The sequence below is a fragment of the Mesocricetus auratus genome, unplaced genomic scaffold (assembly GCF_017639785.1).
Source record: "Mesocricetus auratus isolate SY011 unplaced genomic scaffold, BCM_Maur_2.0 Super-Scaffold_100004, whole genome shotgun sequence".
NCBI lineage: Eukaryota > Metazoa > Chordata > Mammalia > Rodentia > Cricetidae > Mesocricetus > Mesocricetus auratus.
Window position 1 is genome coordinate 54083213 of NW_024429189.1, and position 26563 is coordinate 54109775.

Sequence of the window (26563 nt, forward strand, 5' to 3'; positions counted from 1 at the left end):
TATTTGATCCTCCAGGGTTTCCAGTAGCAACATAAACAGCTTTGTTAGGGCTAGAAATGTGCTTATAATTCCCTAGCTTGTTCCTAAAAGACAAACAGGCAACTGCCTGATTTCGACAGATACAAGCAGAATGACCTTGGCATTTTCTTTAATCTTAAAGTTGCCCCCTCACACAATTGAGCCACTTTAATATGTGACCTGAGAGAGGGTCCTGTCAAGTACATACTCTACCTAGGAGACTACACACCTAGAAGGACTCATATTTTTTCATAGATTTGTAAAGAGTTTTATTGGTATTTTTAGCAGCATCTCATAATCTCTATAACTCTTAAATTCTTTGACTAATGCTACATTGATATAAAAGATATGTGGTTTGCGAAGAGTGCTTCTACACACTCCATTTATATTTTATTAAGGAGTTGATTGGAGGTAGCACTGTACCAAAGTAAAATTCTATAGTCATGCCTACACACCCAAGGATCTCAGCAGTCTGAACCTTCTTCTCAGGGAACAACAATGCCTAGAAAAACTTAAAATTAGACCATATCCTTTGAAACTGTAATTTCTTTTCTTTTAAATCATTTCAAATAGATGAATTTTATGAAAAATTAAGACATAATATTAACGAGTGTTATTATAAACTATATGTATTAATGATTTATATTACACACAGTATGAAAATGATAATAGATAAAAGTCATTTGCTCAACATTTCATTGTTTAGAGGATCACTTGTTGAATTTAAGTGAAACACATAAATGTGTGAGCACATGAAAAACTGTATTACTGGGAGAATGTATTAACAGCACCTAGCTAAGAGGAATAACCTTCATGCTTGTGGTTGTATTGTCTGTGTTGCTTTCCTGAAGGCATCTTTGACATCTTTGTTTCTCAGGCTATAGATGAGAGGGTTGAGCAATGGATTGACTACAGTGTAGAAGAGGGCAGCCACTTTGTCCTTTTCTAGAGAGTAGGTTGAGCTAGGTCTTGAATACATGAAGAGCAAGGAGCCATAGAATAGCATGACAGAGACCAGGTGAGACGCACAGGTGGAGAATGCCTTTCGTCTTCCTGAGGCTGAGTGGATTCTCAAGATAGCCAGGAGGATGTTGAAATAAGAAATGAGGATGGCAAGAATGCTAGAGAGCACGGTGAAGCCCACCACCCCCAGGAGGACCTTTTCGTAGACACGGGTGTCTGTACAGGACATTTTTACCAATGGTGGTGCATCACAGAAAAAGTGATCAATAATATTTTTACCACAGAAAGTTAGCCGGAAGGTGTTAGCAGTATGGGCTATGGCATTCAAAAACCCTCCTATGTAACAGCCAGCTACTAGCCCAGTACAGAGAGTACTGGACATGATGCTTGAATAGAGCAATGGGCTACAAATTGCTGCATGTCGGTCATAGGCCATGGCTGCCAGAAGGTAGCATTCAGTGTAGGCTACAACACAGGAGAAGAATAGCTGAGTCCCACATCCAGCCAAGGAAATGCGCTTGTCTTCTGAGATACAAGTGGCCAATATTTTGGGGGTATATACAGAAGTATACCAGAAATCCAGAAATGACAGATTGCCAATGAAAAAGTACATAGGTGTATGTAGTCTAGAATCAATACGAATTAAGACAACCAGCATCATGTTTCCTGACAAAGTCAACAAGTAGATGGTTAGAAATATTCCAAATAGAATCTGCTGCCAGCGGGGGTTTGCTGAGAAGCCCAACAGGATGAATTCAGTCAGGATGGTTCGGTTGTCAACCTCCATGGTCACAGAGGAGAACCTGGTTATCAATAAACAGTAAATCATGATAGAAAACATATCAGGTAGTTTAGAAATTACTAGGAAGTCTAATCTATATTATTTACTATATTGAATTATAGAACTTTAGTCTGTGACTTTGAAAGATCACCTCAATTGTGGTATGAATGAATTTAAAACTAGGGAAATTATATATAATAGCTTTAATGCAGGACGTGAAATGGATAAGAGAAAGAGCTTACAGAATTGGTATCATTTCTGATTATATAAAGAATATATACATGAAGATGCCCAGAAGAAAGTTTGGTCAGTAGTCACCATTCATAAAACTGAAGTATGGTAAGCTGGACATGGTGTCACATAACTATACATAGGTAACTGAGACAAGAAAATCCTAAATTCAGGTTAATCTTAAGCTTTCATAGTATCTCCAACAGAAAATTCATACCTACACACACATACAAATTTAGTATTCTTCCATAATTAACTGAGAATTTTCATGTGTCAAGAATTAAACAGTCATAGCCAGGTGGTGGTGGTGCACACCTTTAATCTCAGTACTTGGGAGGCAGAGGTAAGCAGATTTCTGTGAATTCAAGACCAACCCAGTCTAAAGAGCTAGTTCCAGGACAGGCTCCAAAGCTACACAGGGAAACCCTGTCTCAAAAAACAAAAAAACAAACAAACAAAATAAGAATTAAACGTTCATATACTTTATTCCTTCTGTTCGTGTAACAAACTGAAAGAACAGACACATACAGATCATACAGCAGGTTCTACATTAAACTCTATGACTAATTTAATTTACACAATTCTCATTATTTTTGCATAGCTCAAGAGGTATTTCATAATTCATGATGGAATTGACAAAACACAAGTCGTAGAGTGTAAATAACCAGCCACAAATCCAAGTCATCAACAAAATAGATATTTATGTCTTGAATCAGCTTACCCAAGAGTGTGTTGTGAGGAATTAGCTGAGACTTAGAAGTATAAAAAAATTTCAGTATGCTGCTGTGTCATAGACTACAGACAACTGTAATGACTATTTCAAACACTAGAAAAAATTGAACATTCTCCCATCAAAGAGTGATTAATGAGGCTAGTGAGATGACTCATTAGACTGACATCATGAGATTGATCCTCAGGACCCACATAGTAGGAGGAGAGACATGATTCTTCTCCAAGTTGTTCTCTGACCTTCACCACACACACACACACACACACACACACACACACACACACACACACACACACCTAATAGAAATCTAGATAAAATGAAAATATATGAAAACATGAATGTTTGATGATATTGTTATATTTAATCCAAGTATAATATTCCACACTGGATCTGAATACCAGATTTACATAAATTTGCACAGTTTTTTTAATGAGGTCTTTAGGATGTCATTAAAAATTAGTTTAAATTTGAAATAGTGGGGAAAAGAAGTGAGAAAGGAAGGCAGGAAGACAGGCAAGCCAGAAAGCAGGATAGGAAGAAGGATGGAGGAATAGGATGAAGAAAGAAGGAAGAAGGAAGAAGCAGGGAAAAGAATGGAAGGGCAAAAATGAGTCAGGGAGATGGAAGCAGTGAGGGAAGGGAGTCATGCTCTCAAAGATCCTTGTGTGTCTTGTAAGGATTACTTATTTCACCCATGTTAAGGTGGATAAAACTATAAAGCTGTAGCTCTTATATAAACTAAAACCACTTACTATTCACTTTATTCCAGTCAATGTGAGATACAGAAGAATTTGTCAAGCATTTTTTAATGTGGTAGATACTAAACACTAGGAAGAACCTTTTATTTTAAATAATTTGTATTACTGATAATGCATCAAGGAACTATGAATCATGAAGTTAGAAAGTTGCTCTCATAAAAAATTCCAGAAATTCCCCAAAGTACAACCAAGATTAGAACTACAATGTAGAGCAGATTTTATCTCTAGCTGTTAATGCCAAGTGACAGTCAAGAAACTAGAAGAGGTTGCTGATGAATTTCAATTTTCAAAAATTTACCTTTGAGCAAAGCCAGTCACCATTGTCACTAGAAGGATGCACTCAAGACCTTTAGTTTTATCTGCCCTCCTCAAACTAAGGAGGCAAGGCACTTCATATTTTTCACTAACCACTGATGCATTGTGGTCAGTGAAGCTTATAGATGTAAAGACAGACTACATCTCTCACTACTGCTAATCTATGCATCACTTCTATTAGCATGTAGGAGACAAGCCCTTTAAACCTACCCTTGAGGTTCTTTAAGGAAGCTGTAACTTACCTTGAGAACACCACTGTTACCAGTCCTCTCTTATTTAGGAAGCAAACATGCTTGATATGCAAATCTGATTTGCCCATAATGTATAACATGACATAGATGTTCCACAGTGTCCAGTTGTCTTTGTCTTGTTCCCGTACTATGGATTTGTTGTTCTGGAATTCCCTCATTATAGGGCTTTATCTCTAACACTCTCTATAACCTCCAATTCTGCTTCAACCATTTTTTCTTTTCCTTTCTCCAAAATGGCATTCATGTACATTATCAAAGAATTTTTAGCAGGGCATTCCCAGTCCCTAAAACACTAACTGATGGACATCTTCATGGCTAATACATATTCTCTGTAAGTGCCTTCCAAATATCTTTTTCTGACTATGAGCCACCATCAATCACTTAAAAACAACCTTTCTCCCCACCAACAGTGGTCATCCTTGTGGCTCTACTGAGCTCCTGCTCTGTTGATCACTGTGTTGAAATATTTATAACAACTCCCATCAGTTTCTAATATATCCATTGTCTGTTTCTCTTCACTAAAATGCAACTTCCACTGGCCAAAATATATATCTGATAATTGTTGCTATATTGTGGTATTGAAAAAATTTCATGGAGTAAATAAATAAATACATGATCACATTTCTTGGACTTGTATTTCCTAAATGATTGCACATTTCCAACAGAAATTTAAAAATTCAGATCTAAAATTCAGAATAGTATTACCATTAAATGTCTGACAACACAAACCTGTCAAGAGTGGCATGCTGTGTCACAGCAAGAAGGAAGACTAAGGGAAAACCCATACTCAGAATCTCAAATACATTCTGAATTTGAGACAAATTGCTGATTATACATGGTTATAAAAATACAAAGCACAGAAGATGTCTGAACAAGTCACAATACAGCACACAGGCAGGATGGCTTTTTAAAATGTATTGCCTGTGCATCTCCCCTGTTAGAAGCTGCTTCGATGAAGTGAAAAACCAAACTGTTTAAGTGTATCTCTCTGGCATCTAAAACTCAGTTCTAGGGGAAGAAACACATGCCACAGATGGAAATGCATAAAGTATTGCAAACAATGGAGTTGAAAGCAACCCACACATACTGTGTAATTAATAATAATGCGTCAGTATAAATATAAAACATGTATTCAAATTATATACAAACAAATAGAATTTTAAATGAAATGTGCATGCTTGCATTTCTTGTGTGTGTGTGTGGGGGGGGGTGTGTATACATCTGTATTCATATTTAGTAAGAAGTGATCTTTGATTGGCCAAACCAGACTCTACATAATATTCTTATGTTTATTGTAGTTGTGGTCCCAGAAAGAGAAAACTGTGGTCTAACTTTCCCTCATTCCCAGGTACTTACCCTTTGTCTGCAAAACCAGTTCTTGGAAGTGACACAATTTTGCTTCCTTTGGTATTTTGGTGTGTCTTTGTTTGACCCAATGTATTTATTTCCTCAATTGCCTATTGAGGCCAATTACTTCTACACAGTAACAGGAAATAGATTACTTCTACATAGTAACCAGAAATATACATGTCACTCTCCAAAGACACAATTAGAGTTCACTCAGAGTTTGGGGATGATATCAATTAGGGTATAATCATAGTGCTTTGTTAAAAGTTGTGCATGTACAGCCAAGTTACAATATAAGCATAAAACATCTTATGATAAAACTTTTCCAAATTACACTACTCAGAATTTTCTAGAATATATCATTGTTCCAGAATTTTTCATTTCTGTATTCTTTGTGTACAGATTACTATCCTTCTGTAGTCTTAGAAAGTGACTCATGTCTCCCCTAGTTAATAGTCTGAAGGCTTGACTTTCAGTGCCTCAAAATGCAAGTTATTCTGAGATAGAGCCTTTAGAGTGGTGGTTAAAAACAAAGGATACATACACCCAAAGATGTGCTAGATAATGAGACATGAGAGACATCAGTAAACAGAGAGGTCTCTTGTGAACATAGAGTACAGGCACAGAGCCCTCAGAAGAAACCAGCTCTGTCAAACCATTGAACTTTGACTTTCAGCCTTCAGAACTCTGAGAAAGTAAATGGGTGCCTGATGTGTGGTGTTTCCGTATGGAGTTCCTAACAAATGAATATGCTTGATTATCTATGATAAAGATTTTTACGGTGGAAATGCTTGCTTTATATGCAAAAGTCATCTCAAATTAGTAATGTGATAACTCACAATGAATTTTCTCTAAATTTTAATTAAATTACACAAAACAGAATCAAGAAGCATAAGTGTTTAGAGTTGAGAGAGGGAAAGGTATCTATCTATATACACCTACTTTCATCTCTCTCTACATATATTAACAAAACAAATGCAGTCTTTAGATTTGAGTATATAACCTGTAGTAACTGAAGAAACTAGAAAGTAAAAGGGGATTGTTGCAGGGTTGGGGAGCTATGAATGTTAAGTGGCAGGTCTTACTGGTTTTTGTGCCATAAGATAAACATCATTTTACAGAGGAAAAACATGATATCCAGAGATAATCACAACCTTTTCTGTATCCTGGTGATGCAGTTCGATTTCTCCTTTCAATGTGATATCCTCCTACTCATTGTTGTATGCCTCTTTACTGGAACAAAAATAATATTTCAACAATGAGGGGATAAAATCTATACTTTCAAGGATAGATGTAAAACTCATTTAAAATCCACATCCTGCATTTCTTTTAAGATCTTCCTGAAGGAAATTTCTTTTAGCTCCCATACTGTGAATGATACAAGTAATAATGAATGTTCTAGAATAATTTTGGGCCTGTTCCTGTTTCTTCACTACAATCTCTACCAGTTTTCAATAAACACTGACATGTGAAAAAGGCAACAGAAGAGGAATAAAAGAAGCTGTTATTAGTTTAACAAATGTGTCTACTATGGGTCAGTCGTGTCATTAGACATTATGAATTTTAAGAATAAAAGTCCTCATGGAAGGTATGGATTAATGGAGAAGAGTATCTCTCTCTCTCTGTCTGTGTGTGTGTATGTGTTTTAAGTCTAATTAGAGACCTGCTGGTTACCACCAAAGTATATGTGCCACTACTTCACTCATAGCATTATTATGTCACACTAGTCACTGTTATGATTCATAGGCATCATTGAACTCTCGAGTGTATCCCTTCTTTCATACATGCATGGTGCCTAATGATACCATGAAAGCTAGTCCTCACAGAGGGGACATTCAGTATAGTTCTAGATCAGGGGCTTCAGTGCTGAAATTTATGGTGTCTTCAGCAATAGGGACTTATCTTTCATTTCTATGGACAGTAAAGGGTAATAGAAATAGCCAATTTTGGGAATTCCATCAACAAAGTTGACCAACAACTCAAAGTAAGGTTTTCATGCCTGGTTTGAGAGCTTTTGTTAGGTAGTCTGTCACACAAATAAATAAACAACCCAGAGACAGATAATGGGTTTTAAGCCAAAGATCAGAGAAGCAAAGCAGCCAGCCACTAGCCCTCACCTCTTACTCAGACTAAAAGGTTTGATTCTGTCTCCATGAGCTGTCACCAAGACTCAGACTGTAACCTGTCCTCAGATAGGTTGGAGAAACCTTGCCAAGACAAGGAGTGACAGCCCTTCAAAAAAAATCCTGCTTCACAGAAAATTCTGTCAGATATGCTATGCCTATAGACTGAAGAATGTTGCAGAGGAATCTTGTGTGACTGTCTAGGTAGCCAACTGCTTTTATAATTTCTCACATTTTTGGAACATCCATTGATTGTACTTCCTGTTTGCTTAGTTACTATTATTTCCTTCTTGGATCTCTGAGGGTGTTGGAGACTAATTTATGCAATTATAGTTTTCATAATTTACAAGACTCAGAAAGGAAACTAAAGATGTGTGAAGTGTAAGTGATTTGAAAGACGTTAAAAGATAATTTGATAATGCAAATTAGAAAATCAATTAAGTACAAGTCTTTGAACTCACCAAAATAGGACAGATAATGAAGTATTTTCTTTGAATTTGTCAAATGCAAATGGACTAGACATTGTTGACGAACTTACTGCTTGTATGTACCACAGTAAGTTGAGCATGAGACTCTTAATCTTAGGGTCATGGGTTCATATCTCACATTGGGCACCAAAATAGAACTCAAATTAATAAATAACACAGAGACAGATATTGGGTTCATGCTGAAGATCAGAGAGCAGTTAGTCACTAGTTCTAATTTCTGGTTCAGGCTGAAAAGGCTGATACCCACACTCAAACTGCTGCCTCTTTTCTTTGTGGCAGGAGAACAAATGCCTCTGTGAAACCTTCCTTACTTCTTTCTTATATGCTTCCCAAATTTTAGGACTAAATGTGTGAGCTATAATTCCCTTTTAGACTGGTTCGATCTTGTGTAGATCTGGGTGGCCTTGAACTCAAAGAGATCTGTTTATCTCTTAAACCTGAGTCTTAGGATTAAAGGTGTGTACCGCCACCTCCTAGCTTCTGGCTGCTGGCATTAAAGGTGTGTGCCTGACTTCTATGGCTTATGGCTGACTTTGCTTTCTGAATCCTCAGGCCAGTTTTAATAAATCATATATAATACATAACTACAGTGGTCTTTGACTCTTAAAGGGGGCATTTTAAGTCCAGATTAGAAAATTTCATTTTGGCTCCCACCTCTGTATGCATATTTATACATAGATTTATAGGTATTGAAGATTAATTTAGGGAGTTAATAATATGATTGTTTCTTACTTTTCAAACATTCTTACTGACATTTTGCCTTCTTCATTCTTTCTTCGAATTTATTTCAATGCTTCCTTACTAATTAAATGTCCCCCCTTTCTAAGTACCATTACCAGATCACTTATACCCTACTATTCTCCACTGGCAAAGGTCCATTTTAACTTTCCTACTTTCTGCTGTTAATCAGAAGATTTGGAGGTAGGATCCTTCAATGAAAGAGAACATGTGATGTTTGTCACTCAACATGATCTTTTCTAGTTTTTGTATTCACCTGCAAAGTGTATTGTTTCATTTTTTCTGCTGATAGATACTATTCTGTAGTACATATGTGCCACATTTTCATTACAAATTTGTAGGTCAAAGATATTTAAGTAGTTTCTATTTCCTAGCTATTATTAATAGAGCAGCCATGAACATCATTGAGCAAGTATTTGTTAAGTAGAATGTTGAGTCTTTTCGGCATATGCCAATGAGTTGTACAGCTGAGTCCTATATAAGATTTACTTTTAGATTTTTGAGAGTTTCCAGTGCTGATTTCCCTAACGTCATCCCTAGTTTGTATTCCCACAAGTGGTGAACAAGGGTTTCCTTCCCACCATGTCTCATTCAGAATTTGTTATTATTGTTCTTGTTGATCTTTGCCATTCTGATAGAGCTAATGCAACTTCTCAAAATTGTTTTGATTAGCATTTCCTTAATCTAGGGACAATGAACATTCAAAAAATATTTTTCAGTAACTGTTTTCTACTTTTAGGAAATCTTATTCAGGTATGTGCTTAGCTTGAATGAAAATGGGCCCCACAGGCCCATAGGGAGTAGCGCTGTTAGGAGGTATGGCCTTTTTGGTGGAGTAGGTATGTATGGCTTTGTTGGATGAAGTGTGTCACTGAGGGTGGGCTTCAATATCTCAGAAGTTCAAGCAAGGCCCAGTGTCACTCTCTCGTCTTGCTGACTGCCTGTCTTGTTTTGGAACCCTCATCTACCTCTACAGTGCCAGGTCTGCCTGTGTGCTGCCATGTTTTCGCAGTGATGATAGTATACTAAACCTATGAACTGGTAAATAAATCAGCCCCAATTAATTAAATGTTTCGTTATAGGAGTTGTCATGGTTATGGTGTCTCTTCACAGCAATAGAACACTGAATAAGACAAGGTATTGGAGCAATTTATTGAGTGAGAAATTTGTGTGTGTGTTTAATTCTTTGTTTTTTGAGTTTTAAAAATATATTCAAGAATATTGTTCCTCTTTCAGGTGTATAACTATCTTCCAGTCTTTGCGCTGCCTCTTCATGCAGTTGATTATTTATTTTGCTATGCAGAAGTTTTTTGTTTTCATGAAGTTCAATGTCTCAATTGTTTGCCATAAGTGGTGGTTCATAGCAGCATTATTTGTAATAGCCAGAACCTGGAAGCAACCTAGATGTCCCTCAACTGAAGAGTGGATAGAGAAAATGTGATACGTCTACACAATGGGATACTACTCAGCAGAAAAAAACAATGCAATCTTGAAATTTGCAGGCAAATGGATGGCACTGGAAGAAACAAGTACTTACTCATATATTGATTTTAGACATGGATCAGGGAATTGCCAGCTGACAATCCCACTGCCAGAGATTCTGGGAAATGGAGAACTCTAAGAGAGATGGTAACCAGGAGTAGGGGAATGAGATGAGATCTCCTGGTGAGATTGGGAGCATGGGGGGAGAGGAGGGGAGAGGAAGATGGAAGAAAGAAAGGAGGAGAAGAGGACAGGAAAGGAGGACATGGGGAAGCAGGAAGGTTGAGTCAGGGCAAGAATATAGGAGAGCAGGATGAGAAATACCATAAAGAGGGAGCCATTATAGGTTCAAAGAGAGATCTGGCACTAATAAGTTTTCATAGATCTACAAGAATGACATCAACTAGCATTAAGGCTACCTTAAATACCCTCCCCTGATAATGAGATTAATGACTACCTAGAACTCCCATTCAGTGGCTGACAGAAGCAGAGGCAGATACCTGCAGCTAAATACGGAACTGAACTCCTGGAACCCAGCTGCACAGAGGAGTGACAAGCAAAAGAATCAAGACCCAGCTAATGAAACCCACAGGGGCAGCTGACATAAACAAGGAGGAATGCATAGACCCCAGAATGATGGCTGAGAGGCCAACATGGGACTGATCCAGACCCCCTGAACCTGGGTTTCAGAGAGGAGGCCTCAACAATCTGTGGGGCCTTGGATAGTAGATCCGTATCTATCCCTGACACACAAATGGACTTTGGGAGTCCACTCCACCGGAAGGGAGGCTCTCTCAGCCTGGACACATGGGGGAGGGTCTACTCTCTGCCTGGTGTGATATAACAGATTTGAAAATCCCTCATGGCAGGCCTTACCCTCCCTGGTAAAAAAATTATCAAAAAATTGGGAATTAATCTACCTCAAGACTCAGCAATATCACTCCTGGGCATATACCCAAAGGACACTCCCCCATATCACAAGGACACTTGCACAACTATGTTAATAACAGCTTTATTCATAATATCCAAAACTGGAAATAACCTAGATGTCCCTCAACCAAAAAATGAATAAGAATATGTGGTAAATTTATACAATGGAGTATTACTCAGCTGTCAAAAATAATGACATCTGGAAATTTGTTGGCAAAGGGATGGAACTAGAAAAAATCATCCTGAGCTGAGGTAACTCAGACCCAGAAAGGCAAACATGGTATGTAATCACTTATAAGTTAATATGAGCTGTAAAATAAATGATAACTATGCTACAACCCACGATCCAGAGAACCTAAGTAAAAAGTAGTGGTCAAGGGAGAATACATGAAACTTACCATGAAGGGGAAATAGAATGGACATTGCTAGTGTAGGGGAGGAGGTACCTGGAATGGGGAGTGGGGATGACAACAGGAGGGATCAGGTAGGGGGAAGCATGGAAGGAGAGAGTACCAGAAGACACAACTTGAATGGTGGGGCATCTCTGGGATGAACTAGAGCCTAGAGCAGTAGAAGCTCCCTAGAATATTTGAGGGATAGCATGGCTAAGATTCCTAGCAATAGGGGAAATGGAGCCTGAACTGTCCTTTTGTAACCAGGCAAGAATTTCATTAGAGGATCTGGGACATCTACCCAGCCACAATTCTTTCACCAACAATTTGTCCTGCCTACAAGATGTTAGGGGTAAAGATGGCTCAGAATTATGGGAGTAAGCAACTGATGACTGGCACAGCTGGACACCCATACCCTAAGAGGGAGCTCCCACTGAGGGCTAGTACCCAGAAGCTGGATATCTCAGAGACCTGGGATAGAACCAAATAGAAACAACATCAATGAAATGATTCCTAATGATATTCTGCTGTACTCATAGATTGATGCCTAGTTCAACTGTAATCAAAGAAGTCTCACCCAACAACTCATGGAAACAGATGCAGAGACTTACGGCTAAACATTATGCAGAGCTTGGGAAATCCTGCAAAAGAGGGAGTAGAAAGAATGTAGGACCCAGTGGTACCAAGGGTATTACAAAAAACCCACAGAATCAGGTAACCTGGGCTCATAGGTTCTCACAGAGATGAGCTAATAACTAGGAAGCCTACATATGACCAATGTAGGCCCTATGCATATGATACAGTTATGTAATTTGGCTTTTGTGTGAGGTACTTAAAGTGAAAGTGGGGGATGTCTTTGATTCCTTTGCCTCATTTTGGGACCCATTCCTCTTGCTGGATTGCCTCATCCAACCTTGGTGGAGAAGGGAGTGCCTGGTCTTACTTCTTGATATATCATGACTGGCTGATATCAATGGGATGCTTTCCTGTATCTGAAGAGGAATACTGGAGGAGGAGTAGATAAGGTCAGGTGGTGGGGATGTGGGGATGTCTCGGAAGAGGGCAGGGAAGAGAAGCTTTGGTAGGATAAAAAAATAATAAGAAAACCCACACATATTCACTTGTTATTCTGAATTTCTTTGGTGTCTATGGTAATGTTTTCTATTCATTTCAGATTCTGTTAATTTGAGTTACTTATTTTGATTAATTGGGCCAAGGGTCTGTCAACATTCTTTATCTTCTCAAAGAATCAACTCATACTTTCATTGATTATTTGTGCTGTTTTCTTTATCTCTACTTCATTGGTTTCTGCTCTGATTTTTAAATTTTTTCTTGCCATTGATTTGGTTTGTGCTTGGTGTCTTTTTAGTTTTACAACTTTTTGAGTTGCATTATTAAATTATTTATACTTTTCCTGATTTTTAAATGTAGGCAATTACAGCTATAAATTTTCATCATAGGCCTGCTTAAAAGGTGTCCAAGACTTTTTGTTAGCATATATGTTTTCTTTCATTTAGTTTTTTGAGATGGTTTCTCTGTGTAATAACTCTAGCCGTCATGAAACTAGCTCTGTAGACCAGACTGGCCTTGAACTCATAAAGATCTGCTTTACTTTGCCTCCTGAGTGCTGGGATTAAAGATGTAGGCCACCACAGCCTGGATTTCTTTTTTTCTGAGACAGGAGAATTTCTCTGTGTAGCTTTGGAACCTGTCCTGGAACTCACTCTGTAGGCGAGGATAGCCTCAAACTCAGAGATCTGCCTGCCTCTTCCTCCCGAGTTCTGGGATTAAAGGCATGTGCCTTCTCCACTTTGCCTAGTTCCATGAAATTTTTATTTATTTCCTGATTTCTTCTTTGACCCATTCATCATTTAGTAATAAATTGTTTAATCTTTATGAGTTTGTGTATTTACCAGAGACTTGTTTTTGTCAATATTATGTTTTGCTGTATTGTGGTCAAGTAGGATATAATGAGTGATTTCAGTCTTTTTGTATTTGCAAAAAAGCTTTCTCTGATGATGCATAACATGTGTATTCTGTATTGTTTGTATAGAATATATTGTAGATATCTGTTAAGTCCATTTCTGATTTTTTTTGTTCATTTTTAGTCCAAATGTCATGCCAATTGGAGAAAATGGGGTATTATGAAATCACATACCCTCCCAGAAGCGTGGCTGGCTTCCAGGAGAAAAGGGAGGTTCCTTTTCCTTTCACTTCCTTTTATATCTACCTGTGTCAGTTTACATGTCCCAGCCCTCATGGGCAGATAGCTTTGTGGGGTTCACTCCTACAATTCCCCTTTTAGTCTAAATAGAAGATTTAAATTTGATACAAACTCAAACATATACAACATATATACATAGACGGTGATAATTAAGTTGTAATCTACTTATCCTAAGCTAAACATATCCATTCCACCTAAATTCTAAACTTATATGAAAAGGATGCCTAAGTCTGAACACCTCCTTCCAATCCCAATCCTGAAACAATTGTAAATTAACACTAAAAGGTGTAAACTATCCTCTAATATCAATAGTAGGGAGAAGGGACGTGGAATTCTCAAATTTACTTCCTGCTGAAGTGGGACAATGATAATCATGTGGACACGTGGGAAGAAACTGTTAGAGTAACAAGAGTCTTAAGTAGGTCAATTAGTCTCTGTTTTGCAGCAGAGGCTTGACTGAAGTTCTGGATTAGAGTTCTAATTTTGATTGAAGCTCTTGTCTGAAGCTCTGATCAGATTGTAGAAGATGCACTGTATCACTTCCTTGGCCTGAAGATGTGTCGAGTGATGTAGTTCCAAGCTGGTTTCCGGATGGTGCTTGTCAGGTGGGGTCGATGATGTGGGGCAGTTTAGATGTATCCAGTCGAATCAGGCAGAGTCGGGGAAGTGAATACACATTCTCTTTCTGAAGCAGTTGAAGGTCACTGTCAAGAAATCCCTATTTCTCTGGAAAACTGAAATATTAATGTTAGCACAGAAATTTTTAACTTTTATGTGTATGAATACTGGGAAAGGCGACCCTAAGGAAGATAATACACATGAAGAAGATTAGAGTTTTAGAAAAGAATCAAATATACACAGATGACAGTCCCTAAATATATTTTTTTGTTTCTGTCTTATATCAATGGCTCTTTGATATAATACAGAAAGTCTGAATTGCATTTTAACAATATGCTTGGGTTTAAAGCAGGAGAGCCAATCCAACTCCAAAGCCAGCGTTAATTAGATGAATTGGGACTGAGGCATATTAAGAAGTGGAGGAAATAGAAATTATAATAACAAAATATGGAGATTTAGACATTGATAACACATCATATTATTGCATGTTTGGTGGTCCTCTGGGTAGCTATCCTTTCTTCTTTAGGTATCCATATACCTAGTTCAGAACTAATTTTTCCTGTAAAGACACAAACAGAATACTTCTCTTTCCTTTGATGAGGTCTCCTTATACATAGCAGACCTTGTAGATGAGCCGTCATCTTTCCTCCTCCTGAGACGTTTTCTGTTCTGATCGAATATTAATTAATTTAGATGGGACCCAAAGCTTTTCTTCTCCTGTGGAAACAAAAGCATAACCCCTTCCCCAATGTAACATATATCCTGGTTTCCAGACTGAGGTCATAACATCCTTAAAATACACCGGTTGGTTCAGTTCAGAAGTCTTTTCTGTAGTCCAGTGCCTTTCTGCTGCAGTTTGTCCTTTTTCATCAACATTAAGAAAATTCAATGTAAGTAAAGCATTATGTAACCTATGTTTAGGGGGGTCTTTGTTCTCCCTGGCTGTTTATGAAGCATCTCTTTTAAGGTTCGGTTAGATCTTTCAATCACTGCTTGTCCTGTGGGATTGTAAGGTATACCAGTTACACGTTTTATATTATAATATTTGAAAAATTGTTTGAATTTACTGCAGACATATGCTGGAACATTGTCAGTTTTTATTGTTTTAGGTACACCCATAACAGCCATCACCTCTACAAGGTGTGTAATAACAGAGTCAGCTTTTTCAGAGCTGAGCGCAGTAGCCCATTGGAATCCTGAGAATGTGTCTATGGTATGGTGTACATATTTCAAACTGCCAAATTCTGGGAAGTGTAATACATCCATTTGCAAAAGTTCATTTCTGTGAATACCTTTAGGATTACAATCTGCTGGTAATGGAATTTGATTGTAGAATGAGCAACTGGGGCAATTTCTTATTATTTCTTTGGCTCGTTGCCAGGTGATAGAAAAATCCTTCTTTAAGCCTTTGCTGTTAACATGGTGTTTCTTATGAAATTCTGAAGCTTCCAACACATTACCTACTAATAAATGATCAATTTCATCATTGCCTTGTGCCAGAGGACCTGGCAGACCTGTATGGGATCTGATGTGTGTTATATATATAGGATGAGTCCTGTTTCTGATGGTTTCCTGTAATTGTAAAAATAATGAGGTTAATTCTGTACTATCAGGAACAAATTCTGCAGTCTCAATGTGCAAGACAACTCTTTCTGCATACTGAAAATCCGTGACTATATTGAGAGGCTCTGTAAAGTCTTTAAGTACCATGAGAATGGCATATAACTCTGCCTTTTGTATGGAGTTGTAAGGGCTTTGAACTACTTTACTGATATTTCCTGATTTATACCCTGCCTTACCTGATTTGTTTGCATCTGTGTAGAAGGTAAGAACTCCAGAAATAGGTGTTTGTCTCACGATACATGGAAGAATCCAAATTGTTTTCTTTATGAATTTGATTCTCTCTGTTTTGGGATAGTTATTACTAATAGTTCCCAAAAAGTCACTTCAAGCTCTTTGCCAATACTCATTATCCTTCCATAAGGAGGAAATTTCATCATTTGTTAGAGGTACAATAATTTCAGCTGGGTGTTTCCCAGTCAGTTGACGAAGCCTTAACTTACCTTTTAATATCAAATCAGAGATCTTTTCTATATACCTTTTCAATTTTTTATTCTGTCTATGTGGCAGAAATACCCATGGTAGTATGATGTCTTCCCTCTGCATTAATATTCCTGAGGGGTATTCTCTAGATGGTAAAATAACCAGAATACAGTCCAGTTTTGGATCCACATGGTCTACATGTGCTTCTAATAGTCTCTTTTCTACCCATTCTAATTCTTTTTCAGCCTGAGCTGATAGTACTTGGGGGCTGTTTAGGTCTTTATCTCCTTTTAAAGCCATTTTCAGGTGTTTTAAATCATGCCCTTCTATACTGATAATTGTCTGTAAATGAGAGATTTCTCCTAATAGTTTTTGAAGATAATTAAGAGTCCAGTATCTCTTCTGATCTGTACTTTCTGTGGTCTAATTTTCTGAGTATCTATTTTATAACCTAAATAGTTAATAGAATCTCCTCTTTGTATTTTTTCCTGAGGCAATTTGTAATTCCCAGTGAGGCAGAGTTTCCTTTACTGCTTCAACCATCTTTTCCAAAATATCCTCATTTGAATCAGACAATAATATGTCATCCATATAATGATATATTAACGAATGTGGAAATTTTTTACGAATTATTTCTAGAGGTTTATTCACAAAATATTGACACAAAGTTGGGCCGTTTAACATACCTTGAGGTAGTACCTTCCACTGGATTTTCTGTACCGAATGGGAATTATTATAGGTAGGTACCGTGAAGGCGAACTTTTCTCTGTCTTTTTCTAGTAACGGTATGGTTAAGAAGCAATCTTTTAGGTCTATAACTATGATTGGCCAATCCTTAGGAATTAGGGAAGGTAACAGCATCCCAGGTTGTAGAGACTCCATAGGCTGAATTACCTTGTTGATGGCTCTAAGATCAGTAACCATTCTCCACTTACCAGACTTCTTCTTGACAACAAAAGCAGGTGAATTCCATGTACTAGTTGATTCCTCAATATGTCCACCATCTAGCTGTTCCTAAACTAACTTCTCCAAAGCCTCTAACTTCTCAGATGTCATAGGCCATTGACCCACCCCGACAGGTTCATCTGTCAGCCATTTTAAGGGTAGAGCTTTTGGTTTGCTCTGTAGGTTTGGCACTAGCATACTTCTTCTGTACAGCCTGTACATTTGGCATCTGTTTTCTGTACTGACTTACTATATTCTTTCTACTACTAAGAGCTTGTCTATAATTCCTAGCTGATACAGGAGGAATGTTAATCTGCGTATTCCATTGTTGCAATAGAACACGACCCCAGAGGTTTATAGCAATATCTGCAACATATGGCTTTAACCTTCCTCTCTGTCCTTCTGTCCCAATAAAGTCAATCCATCTGACGTTCTGTTTAACTTCATATAGGGTTCCAATCCCTAAGAATTGAACGTTAACCTCTTTTAAAGCCCAATTTGGGGGCCAGGACTTCTGATTAATGATGGTGATGTCACGTCCCGTGTCTAAAATGCCATTAATTACCATATAATTTACTTTAACTGGTAACTTGGGTCTATGATATTGTATAGAAGTTTGCCAAAATATATATTTTGTATTTCCTCCTGATATAATTGATATATCCTCTGGAGCTAATGTATTATCCAGTGCCGTATTATTTACAATGGGCAGTGGATATTCTAAATGTCCTGGGAGAGGCTGTCCTCCACTGTCACTGGGAATGACCGGATACTCTTTCTTTCTGGGGCCTGCTTGAGGCCCTGATTCCGTTTCCCAGCTGTAAAGATCTACCTTGTCTATCTCTTGTGGACCAGCATTCATCAGTCCAATGTCTGCACTTTCCACACCTCCTGCAGAGACCAGGAGGCTGAGGACTTCTGTTTGATGCATTCCTGGTAAAAGCATTATTTCTAGGAATGTGTTGTCCACAGTTCCTTCTCAGATGTCCTATTTTACCACAATTAAAACATCTAAAGTTTCGATGTCTTTTGAAACTTCTAAAGATTGCTTCCCCAACCCAATTTGGTATCACCTCTTTGGTAGGCCATTTTTCATCCTGATACCTCCTACATCCTTTAGAAATGGCTTCTCCTATCCAGGTTCCTGCCTCTGGATTGTCATACTCAACATTAGTTGTATATAAGACCCATTCCTCCAATGGTGCTGATCTTACCTTTAATGGCCACAGTATCTGCTTATAATGTGGGTTTGCATTCTCATATGCCAAAGGTTCTGTAAGAAGTCACCTAATATTAGGATCAGTTATTTGTAAAACTACTGCTCTGGATAATCTTTGTAAAAATTCAGAGAATCTTTCTCTCGGACCCTCTATCACTTTTGAATATGATTCAACTTTTTCCCCTGGTTCACGAACCTTATCCAAAGCATTTCGTGTTGCTGTTTTGCATAAATCAAATGTATGCTCATCATAACCAGCTTGGACTTGCGGGTCAGAAAATTGCTTCTCCCCAATAATCTTACTTTTGGGAGCTTCAAAGCAATCATTCAAACCTTGAAGTTCAAGGGCCTTGGCTTCCTGTCTCCACAAACCTTTCCACTGTATTTGGGAAGACTGGTCCAGCACTGCAGATATTAAATCATTCCAATCTGAGGGAGTTATCTTATTGGTAGTAGCCCATGTGTTTAGTAACTGTTTTACATAAGGGCTGTGGACCCCAAAAGACATTATCGCTTGCTTTATAGCTTTCATTTCTTTCATGGGAATAGATTCCAATTTATGTGTAGTGGAACCAGTTTTCCTCCACGATGCTGGCTTTTCTACCATGGTTACTGGAAAGGCCACCTTAGGATGTCTAGTAGTCATATTTCATTTATTTCCTGGTAGCCTAGCATCTGTTGACTCAACATCTGATGTTTCAGAGGATGTATCTTCTAAAGACTGAAATTTTGCAACCATGTCATCCTTTAGGTCTTGGATTTCCTGCATTAAAAATTGTTCCAAGTCCTTGGAGTGTTAATTGAGGTCTTGGATTTCCTGTGTTAAAGATTGTTTTAAGTCATTGGACTGTTCAGTTAAACGTGATTCCAAGCTTTTCATACCATCCTCCATAAAAACTCCAAAGGCATCTATTTTTCCTTCCAGAAAACACATTCTGTCTGCTAGATAGTCATTATTGTCAGAAATAGATTGAATTGACCCTGCTAATTTTGGAAATTCCTCCTGGCTAAACTCCATCTTAGCCATAAATGTAGTGGACATTGAATTCAATGTGTCTCAAAGGTTTTCCTGATAAAATTTGACCAAATATCCTTGTTCCTGAATTTTTTACTCTAATTTTTCAATTGACTCTGCTAATTTGGAAAGTTCCACCTGGTTAGACTCAGTATTAGCTATAAATGCAGTAGATATTGAATTAAATGTGCTTCGAAGATTGTTCTGATCAAATTCCAAATGATCTGTTTTGGTAACTAAATCACCTTTTTCCTGAACTTTTGACTCTAATTTTCGAATCATATGAACATGTTTCTTCCATGTGATTACATGTATTAATCACAAGCATGGCACACATATACATATGAAAAATATCATAATTGTCTTTTACTGCATAATCCATCACATTGGTAAGGAAATCTCTAAAATCCTGTAGTGTTAAATTACCTGCCATGTTATAATTAGATGTTTCTACCACCAGTTGGTGATTCCTAAATTGGAAAAGTCACCTCTTGATTTGTCTCAGATTAAAATACCTGTAGTTACCACGCTTGGCAGCAGACAGCGCAGATGTACTGCCAAACACTGATTCTCTGCGGAAAATCGGATGCTCCCCAGGAAACATAGTGAACAGATTTGGGAAGGCAGATTCACTGCACAGCAGCAGAGCTTGCAGTGGCTTTGGTAGCTGCTAAGGAGGTGGAAGGGAGAACTGGGCAAGGGAATCAGGTGGGTGGCAGGGGAAATGGGTAGCAGATGGCCACGGGCAGCAGACGGCCCGGGTGCGGTCTCGTGTGGTGGCAGCAGGGAGTCTTTTGCAGCGTCCCACCCCAGTATCCGGAGTGGGGAAACAGAAGACGTGATAAATGGAATTCAGGAGAAACGGGAGCGAGCATGCACAATACAGCTGCCGCTGCAGTGAGAGGCTGGGCGGCTGGAATGCCGATTAGCACTCAGCTCAGGATGCCGAGTCAAGCGGCCACTGGCCACAGAGGCATGGGATTCCAATCCATTCAGCTGACACCAGATATCAAGGATATTCAATGCTATAAGGAAAACAATATATTTATTTACCAGAGAGAGAGAGAGAGAGTTGCACAAACCAGGAGTTAGAAGCATGGCTGGCTTGTGGGGTTCACTCCCACAACATACTATTGCTGGATTGATACAAAGCTGTGTCTTTAAATCTATCTGTATCCATATAAGTATCTATCTATATATCAATCATCTATCTGTATCTATCTATAATCTATCTATCTATCTATCTTGTAAAGGGAAGCCTTCCTTGAGAGAAGCCTTCCCGCCAGCCTGGTTCCAGAGCCGCAAGAGTCCCAAATAAACACACAGGAGGCTATATTAATTATGAAGCTGTTGGCCTTGCTGGTTTCTTACTGGCTAGCTCTAACTTAAGTATTCATCCTGTAATTGCTAATCTAAGTATTTCTCTTACCGGAGAGGTTTCTGGGCTTCCTACCTGATGGCGTTACATCGTGACTTCCTGTGTTTCTCCTTCCCAGAGTACTCCTGGACTCCTAGTCCCACCTATCTTGGTTCCCTATTGGCCAACAGTGTTTTATTGACATATACACAGGACTTCCACATCACTATCTATCTATCTATCTATCTATCTATCTATCTATCTATCTATCATCTGTCTACCTGCCGATCTATAGTTAATGAAATTTGGTACCCCTGAGTTTAGGATAGTAATGTCTTCTTGGGTAATGTCTTGATTGAAATGAAGTGTCTGTGGTAATATCTTATCTTTCTTGATTTCAACAGATAGTTTTTCTAGGTATATTATTCCAGACTGGGAATCAAAGTCTTATTCATTTATTTATTTTTTAAGGATGAAACTATCGGCTGCTGCCTATGATTTCTTATTGGCTAGCTCTGACTTAATTATTAACCCATAACTACTAATCCATGTCTGGCAGTAACCCATCTTGTTTTGGCAAATTCAGCAGTTACTTTCCTTTGGGTCCTGCATGTCCACTTTATATATTGTCAAACAGTCCAGGCAAGAGTGGTTTCTTGCTCAAATGGCCAGTTTCACCATATTGAAAGCAAACTCCATAATTAGTTTCTTTGATGTCCATCTTCTTCTCAGATGTAATTAGTGTTGTGAGGAGCAGTTGTGCCTCACTGTCATGAAAAACCCCAAAATGTTTTAAATGCCATATTCTGAAGGTCTTTGAAATGCTTAAAGACTATCCATTTCAAATATATTTCTATATAGCTAGAAAACATAACAAACCTAACTGTATGTTTTGACTATTATAGGTAACTATCTATAATCTGTAATTAATTATGTATTGCATTTTAATGAGGTATATAAATACAATGCCTAAATAAGAGGAGAAATATATACATAAAAAATTGACCTAAATTTGTATCAATAAATGAAAACCCACACCAATGCAAAATATTCACTTATATATCACTTCTCTCTTTTTTCTTTAGAAGAAGATTGACTGTTATCATTAACCATTCATAATCATCCCCATTTAAATGAAAAATAATTTATAAACAATATTTGTGAATGTGGGCATTTTTCTCTCCAAACTGCTTCAAGTTATTAGGGGCATTGAAATATCATGGGATCATGAGCAAACAGAAGCCTTGCCAAATCTTTACTTTTGTAATCTGCAACGCTGCATCGTTTCATCTGTTTTAGATGCTGGATCACCTGGGACACTTTTTCAGGGTGTCTTGCTTTATCAAAAAATATTAGTCTAGAAGGAATACACTGCTTCTCATTTTCTGTGGAAAAAAAGAAGAAATTCTTTTCCAAAACAACATTTCCTTAGACTTAAATTTTAAAGTCAAAGTGTTTCCTAAATATATAAATTGTATTAATCCAACAGCATTTATAATAAAGTGTATTTTAGCAGTTGTAGCTCTTTCCTCAGCAATCAAAAATTTCAAAGACAACACTATAGCATACAGTATCCTTATGTGTCTTTTTCATTACTCTATTTCTTATATTTTTTCCCTTTTTTGAGATAGGATTTCTCTGTGTAACTTTGGTTGCCCTTGAACTCACTCTGTACACCAGGCTGGCCTTGAAATCAGAGAGATCTGCTTACTTCTGTCTCCGGATTGCTGGAATTAAAGGTGTGTGCTACCACACCTAGCTACTCTATTTCTTTTTCCCTTTTTTTCTCCAAAGCCTACATGTATTTTAAACACACTGTACACACTTTAGAGGTTTTACTTAATCTGAATCTGCCTTTACTGTATATGTTTATCTTTTTCTGGTCATGAGACTTTTATCTGCTAAACAACATTGCTAAAATTAAAGCTGTGGCTGTTTTAGCTAGTGGCTTTCCAAGATGACAGGGGATCTATCACTGGGAATTGTGTTCACCACTTTGGTCTACGCTGCCAAAGAGCAGCATGCGGCTGGCTTGGAGATGTCGTCACTGCCACTGTCAGCTGCTAGTATACACCATTCTTGTTTGGTAGTAGGCCAAACAAGAGCCTTGCAGTTTTTTGTCACTTAAGCCAAGTCAGCAAACATCTCTTAAATGATCCATGTGAGTTTCTGCTTGTCTTTAGCTAAACAGAGATCACCCAAGAAAATACTGCAACCAAGAAGCGATGCTTGACTTTGTTCTTTTGTTTCTAACATCCATTTTTAAGCCTTTGTCAAATTTTAAGTGGAAATTTGTGTCCCAAGTTCAGGAGCCATTTCACTAATTAAGTTTTCTCGCATGGTTGGGCCCCACCACTGCTTTACTCCCAAATGATCACACAGATGCTATAATAATTATGAAACTGTTTGCCACTATCTGTGGTTTCTTATTGGCTAACTCTGACTTAATTATTAAGCCATAATTACTAATCCATGTATTTCTACTTTGTCGTATCTTACTGGTGAAGGGTCTGGACCTGTTACTTCTCTCAAGCACTACATGGTGACTGTCCCTAAATATCTCTGCAGAGAAGAGAAATGGGAATCATAGTCTTTTAGAGCTTTGGATGTATTTCTCCATTCTCTCTGTGTTTTAAAAGTTACCATTTAGAAATCAGCCTTACTATTTGTATATGACTTGTGATTCTCTTTTATTTCTCTTTCAGCTTTCAATATACTTTTATTATGAATACTTAGGGTTTTAACAATTACATGAAATCAAGGCTTTCTTTTCTGGCCTCGTCTATTTGATATTTTGTGTTGTTGCTTAGTTTGGAGAATTTTCTTCTATCAACTTGTTAAAGATCTGGTGGCCTATGCATTGACTTGCATTCTTTTTTTTTGTAAATCATCTATGCCTATAATTTGAAGGTTTTGTTTTATCATGGTATCACATGTTTCCTATATATGCTTTTCCAGTGAGCTTTCTTTTTCAGTATTCCGTGATTATTTGATACAGATTTACTTTGAGTTTTCTACTTAGGATTTTTTAATTCCATGTTGATTTCAGCTAGCTCACTCTTCAACAGTGTCATGTTTTTATTGAAGTATTCTGTTCTCAAATTTTGGATTGTTCTCATCATTTCTGTTAGCTTTATGCTTGAGTTTTCATGGGCATTGTAACTCTTTTTCCTCAATTTCATTAAGTGGTTTCTTTGCATCTTTAAATTCCTTAAATTCTTTGATGAAATTTATGTTTTATTAAAATTCTGTGTTATGAGTTTGTGTAGGTAATTTTCTTTGGCAAAGATATCTACAGGATACTTTGTTGGTACTTTTGCATGGATTTTAGCATGTTGACTTCTTTTGTTAGTTCTATATATGATATAGACAGGGAAAGTTGAGGAGAGAGAAGAGATGATGTTCAGGTACTTTGGGATACTGAGAGATACTGAGAAGACTGCTCAAGTATACAGTTTGTTTCCTGTTTCCCATATAATTGTGTACACCATGTAAGTTATATACAGTACTGAATGTTATTGAGATAGAAGGTTGAAGACTTGGAGTACAAACATGCTTTCAAGGGCCTTAATTACATAATACCAAGAAATTTATCATTTCATGAGTGTTTTCCTTGAGAAATCCCCAAGGTTACTTCCTCCATTATAGCAAGAAATAAATATAACAATGAATACTGGTTCTAACTAGATGAAAACTTCACTAGTATGAAAGGCTATCATGGGTTCTAAGTTTCTTTCAGTCAATATTTTGATAGGATTCCAGAGTACTCCAACCTAGAATTTACTACTATTATTAAGGTATGACATTTTCAGGAGAGATAATCTGTTATCTCTCTGTACTCTATTTGTTCCTCTGAACCCTACAGAATCCATATGTCTACTGTAAAATAGATATTGGAAACCGCCAAAATCAACCAATTTGTACTCCTGATAGCAGTGATATGTTATACATAGCACTTCCAAGCATCATCCATAAGTTCTCAGATGTATGATAACACACTATGCCATTATATTTTGTTGCCAATCACTAGTTAATATATTCAAGTTTTACTTATTTGCTTATTTACTTTGAGTCTTCTATAGAATGAAAAAATAATCCTTATACCATTCATGTCTAATGTGGTCTTCATCTTTCTCTAAAATAGTGATTTTCAGCCTTCCTGATGCTGTGACCCTTTAGTATAGGTCCTCATGCTATGTTGACCCCAAACCATAAAATTACTAAATTGCTTCTTATAAACTATAATTTTGCTACGGTTATGAATCATAATTTAAATATCTGATATGTAGTATATCTTATATGCTACCCAAGAAGGGGTTCTTACCCACAAGTTGAGAACAACAGCCCTAAACATTATTACTTTTTCTTAAATAGTTATTTATTGTTAATGGCTACCAAAGTTTATGCATTCCCACATACATTGTGGTGTTTTATATAATTTTTCCATATATCTAATCATGGTTTGCTACCACCTATGATGGAAAAACATGAGACACTTAACACATCCTAGATAATTTCAATACAGGATATTCATATTAAAAATATCTTGTATTAGTTTTCAAAATCTAGACGTATCAATTCAGAAAACTTCACACTTATTACATTATGTTTTAGCCCTATGACAATGTGAAGAAAACCCTTAATTCTGAGCCGCTCAAAGAATTTGATGTTTCTCTTCCATATTTCAAGCACAACAAATAGCCTGAAATGTTGGGTACTCACTTCATTCTGCAACTGCTTTATGATGGAGGATGTCTTTCTGTATTCTGTGAATATATGTGATTTCTTGTATTGACTGATAAGACTGTTGTGGACAATGGACAGGCAGGATATAGCCATGCAGGAAGTATAGATGGGGCTGCCAGCATAGGAAAATGCTGGGAAGAAGAATATAGGGAATGCCTCTACAACACCTTATCCCCTTAGTGTCTCTGCAGACAAGAGAGCAAGTTCCTGTTTCACCCTGCTTATATCCTGTTTCTACCCAGCTAACTCACTTTCTTTCTGTCTGTGCAGACCTTGAAACCTCTATGGTTAGTTAGTGGCAAGTTCCATTCTCTGACTTTCAGACAGGCTTTATTTGTACAACCAAGATATCACCACTGCTTTAACTTCTTCAAAAGCTATAACGTTTTCTAAAAGGAAGAATGAGTCAACCCCTTGCATGGTGGTGATGGGTCTTGAGAGATTCTACACAGATTGAGAAGAAATGAAGTTCCTATCCAGGACATGAAGAAAGAATCCCTCATTCACATATTGTACACAGCTAGGGACCTCAGCCTGGGAACATGCAATTTAGAGCCAGATCTCTAAAGAATTCAAACCTCAAAGGCTTACATATACCCAAAGTGGAAAGATTAATATGATCTCAGGAGTATTTGGTTATTATTCTCTAAGTATGTCTTACCTTAAAGAAATGATTTTTGAGAAAATTGTGCATGTGTGCATGTATGTGTTTCTCCATGGGATCTTTCTTTTTGACCAAGAAATTCCTCTTTTCTTTTTACTTTTAATTAGGATACATTAATTGTTTTTTGGATCTAACATGTTGTCATGAATACAAGGATTTAATCATTTTATGGTTAGCTACTATAT

The 26563-nt window shown here is 37.4% G+C and overlaps 1 protein-coding gene across 1 annotated transcript; it reads right to left on the reverse strand.

The window, feature by feature from the left end:
- Positions 1-829: 829 nt before the first annotated feature.
- LOC101839083 (olfactory receptor 9G4) lies at positions 830-1777 on the reverse strand. The gene has a single exon (XM_013119351.2). It carries the CDS (start codon positions 1766-1768, stop codon positions 830-832), a length of 939 nt encoding a protein of 312 aa, XP_012974805.1. The 5' UTR covers positions 1769-1777.
- Between the last annotated feature and the right edge of the window lie 24786 nt (positions 1778-26563).

Bases quoted from the DNA above. Each gene is read 5' to 3' on its own strand.
- LOC101839083 (XM_013119351.2), bottom strand. From the start codon at position 1,768: ATGGAGGTTGACAACCGAACCATCCTGACTGAATTCATCCTGTTGGGC.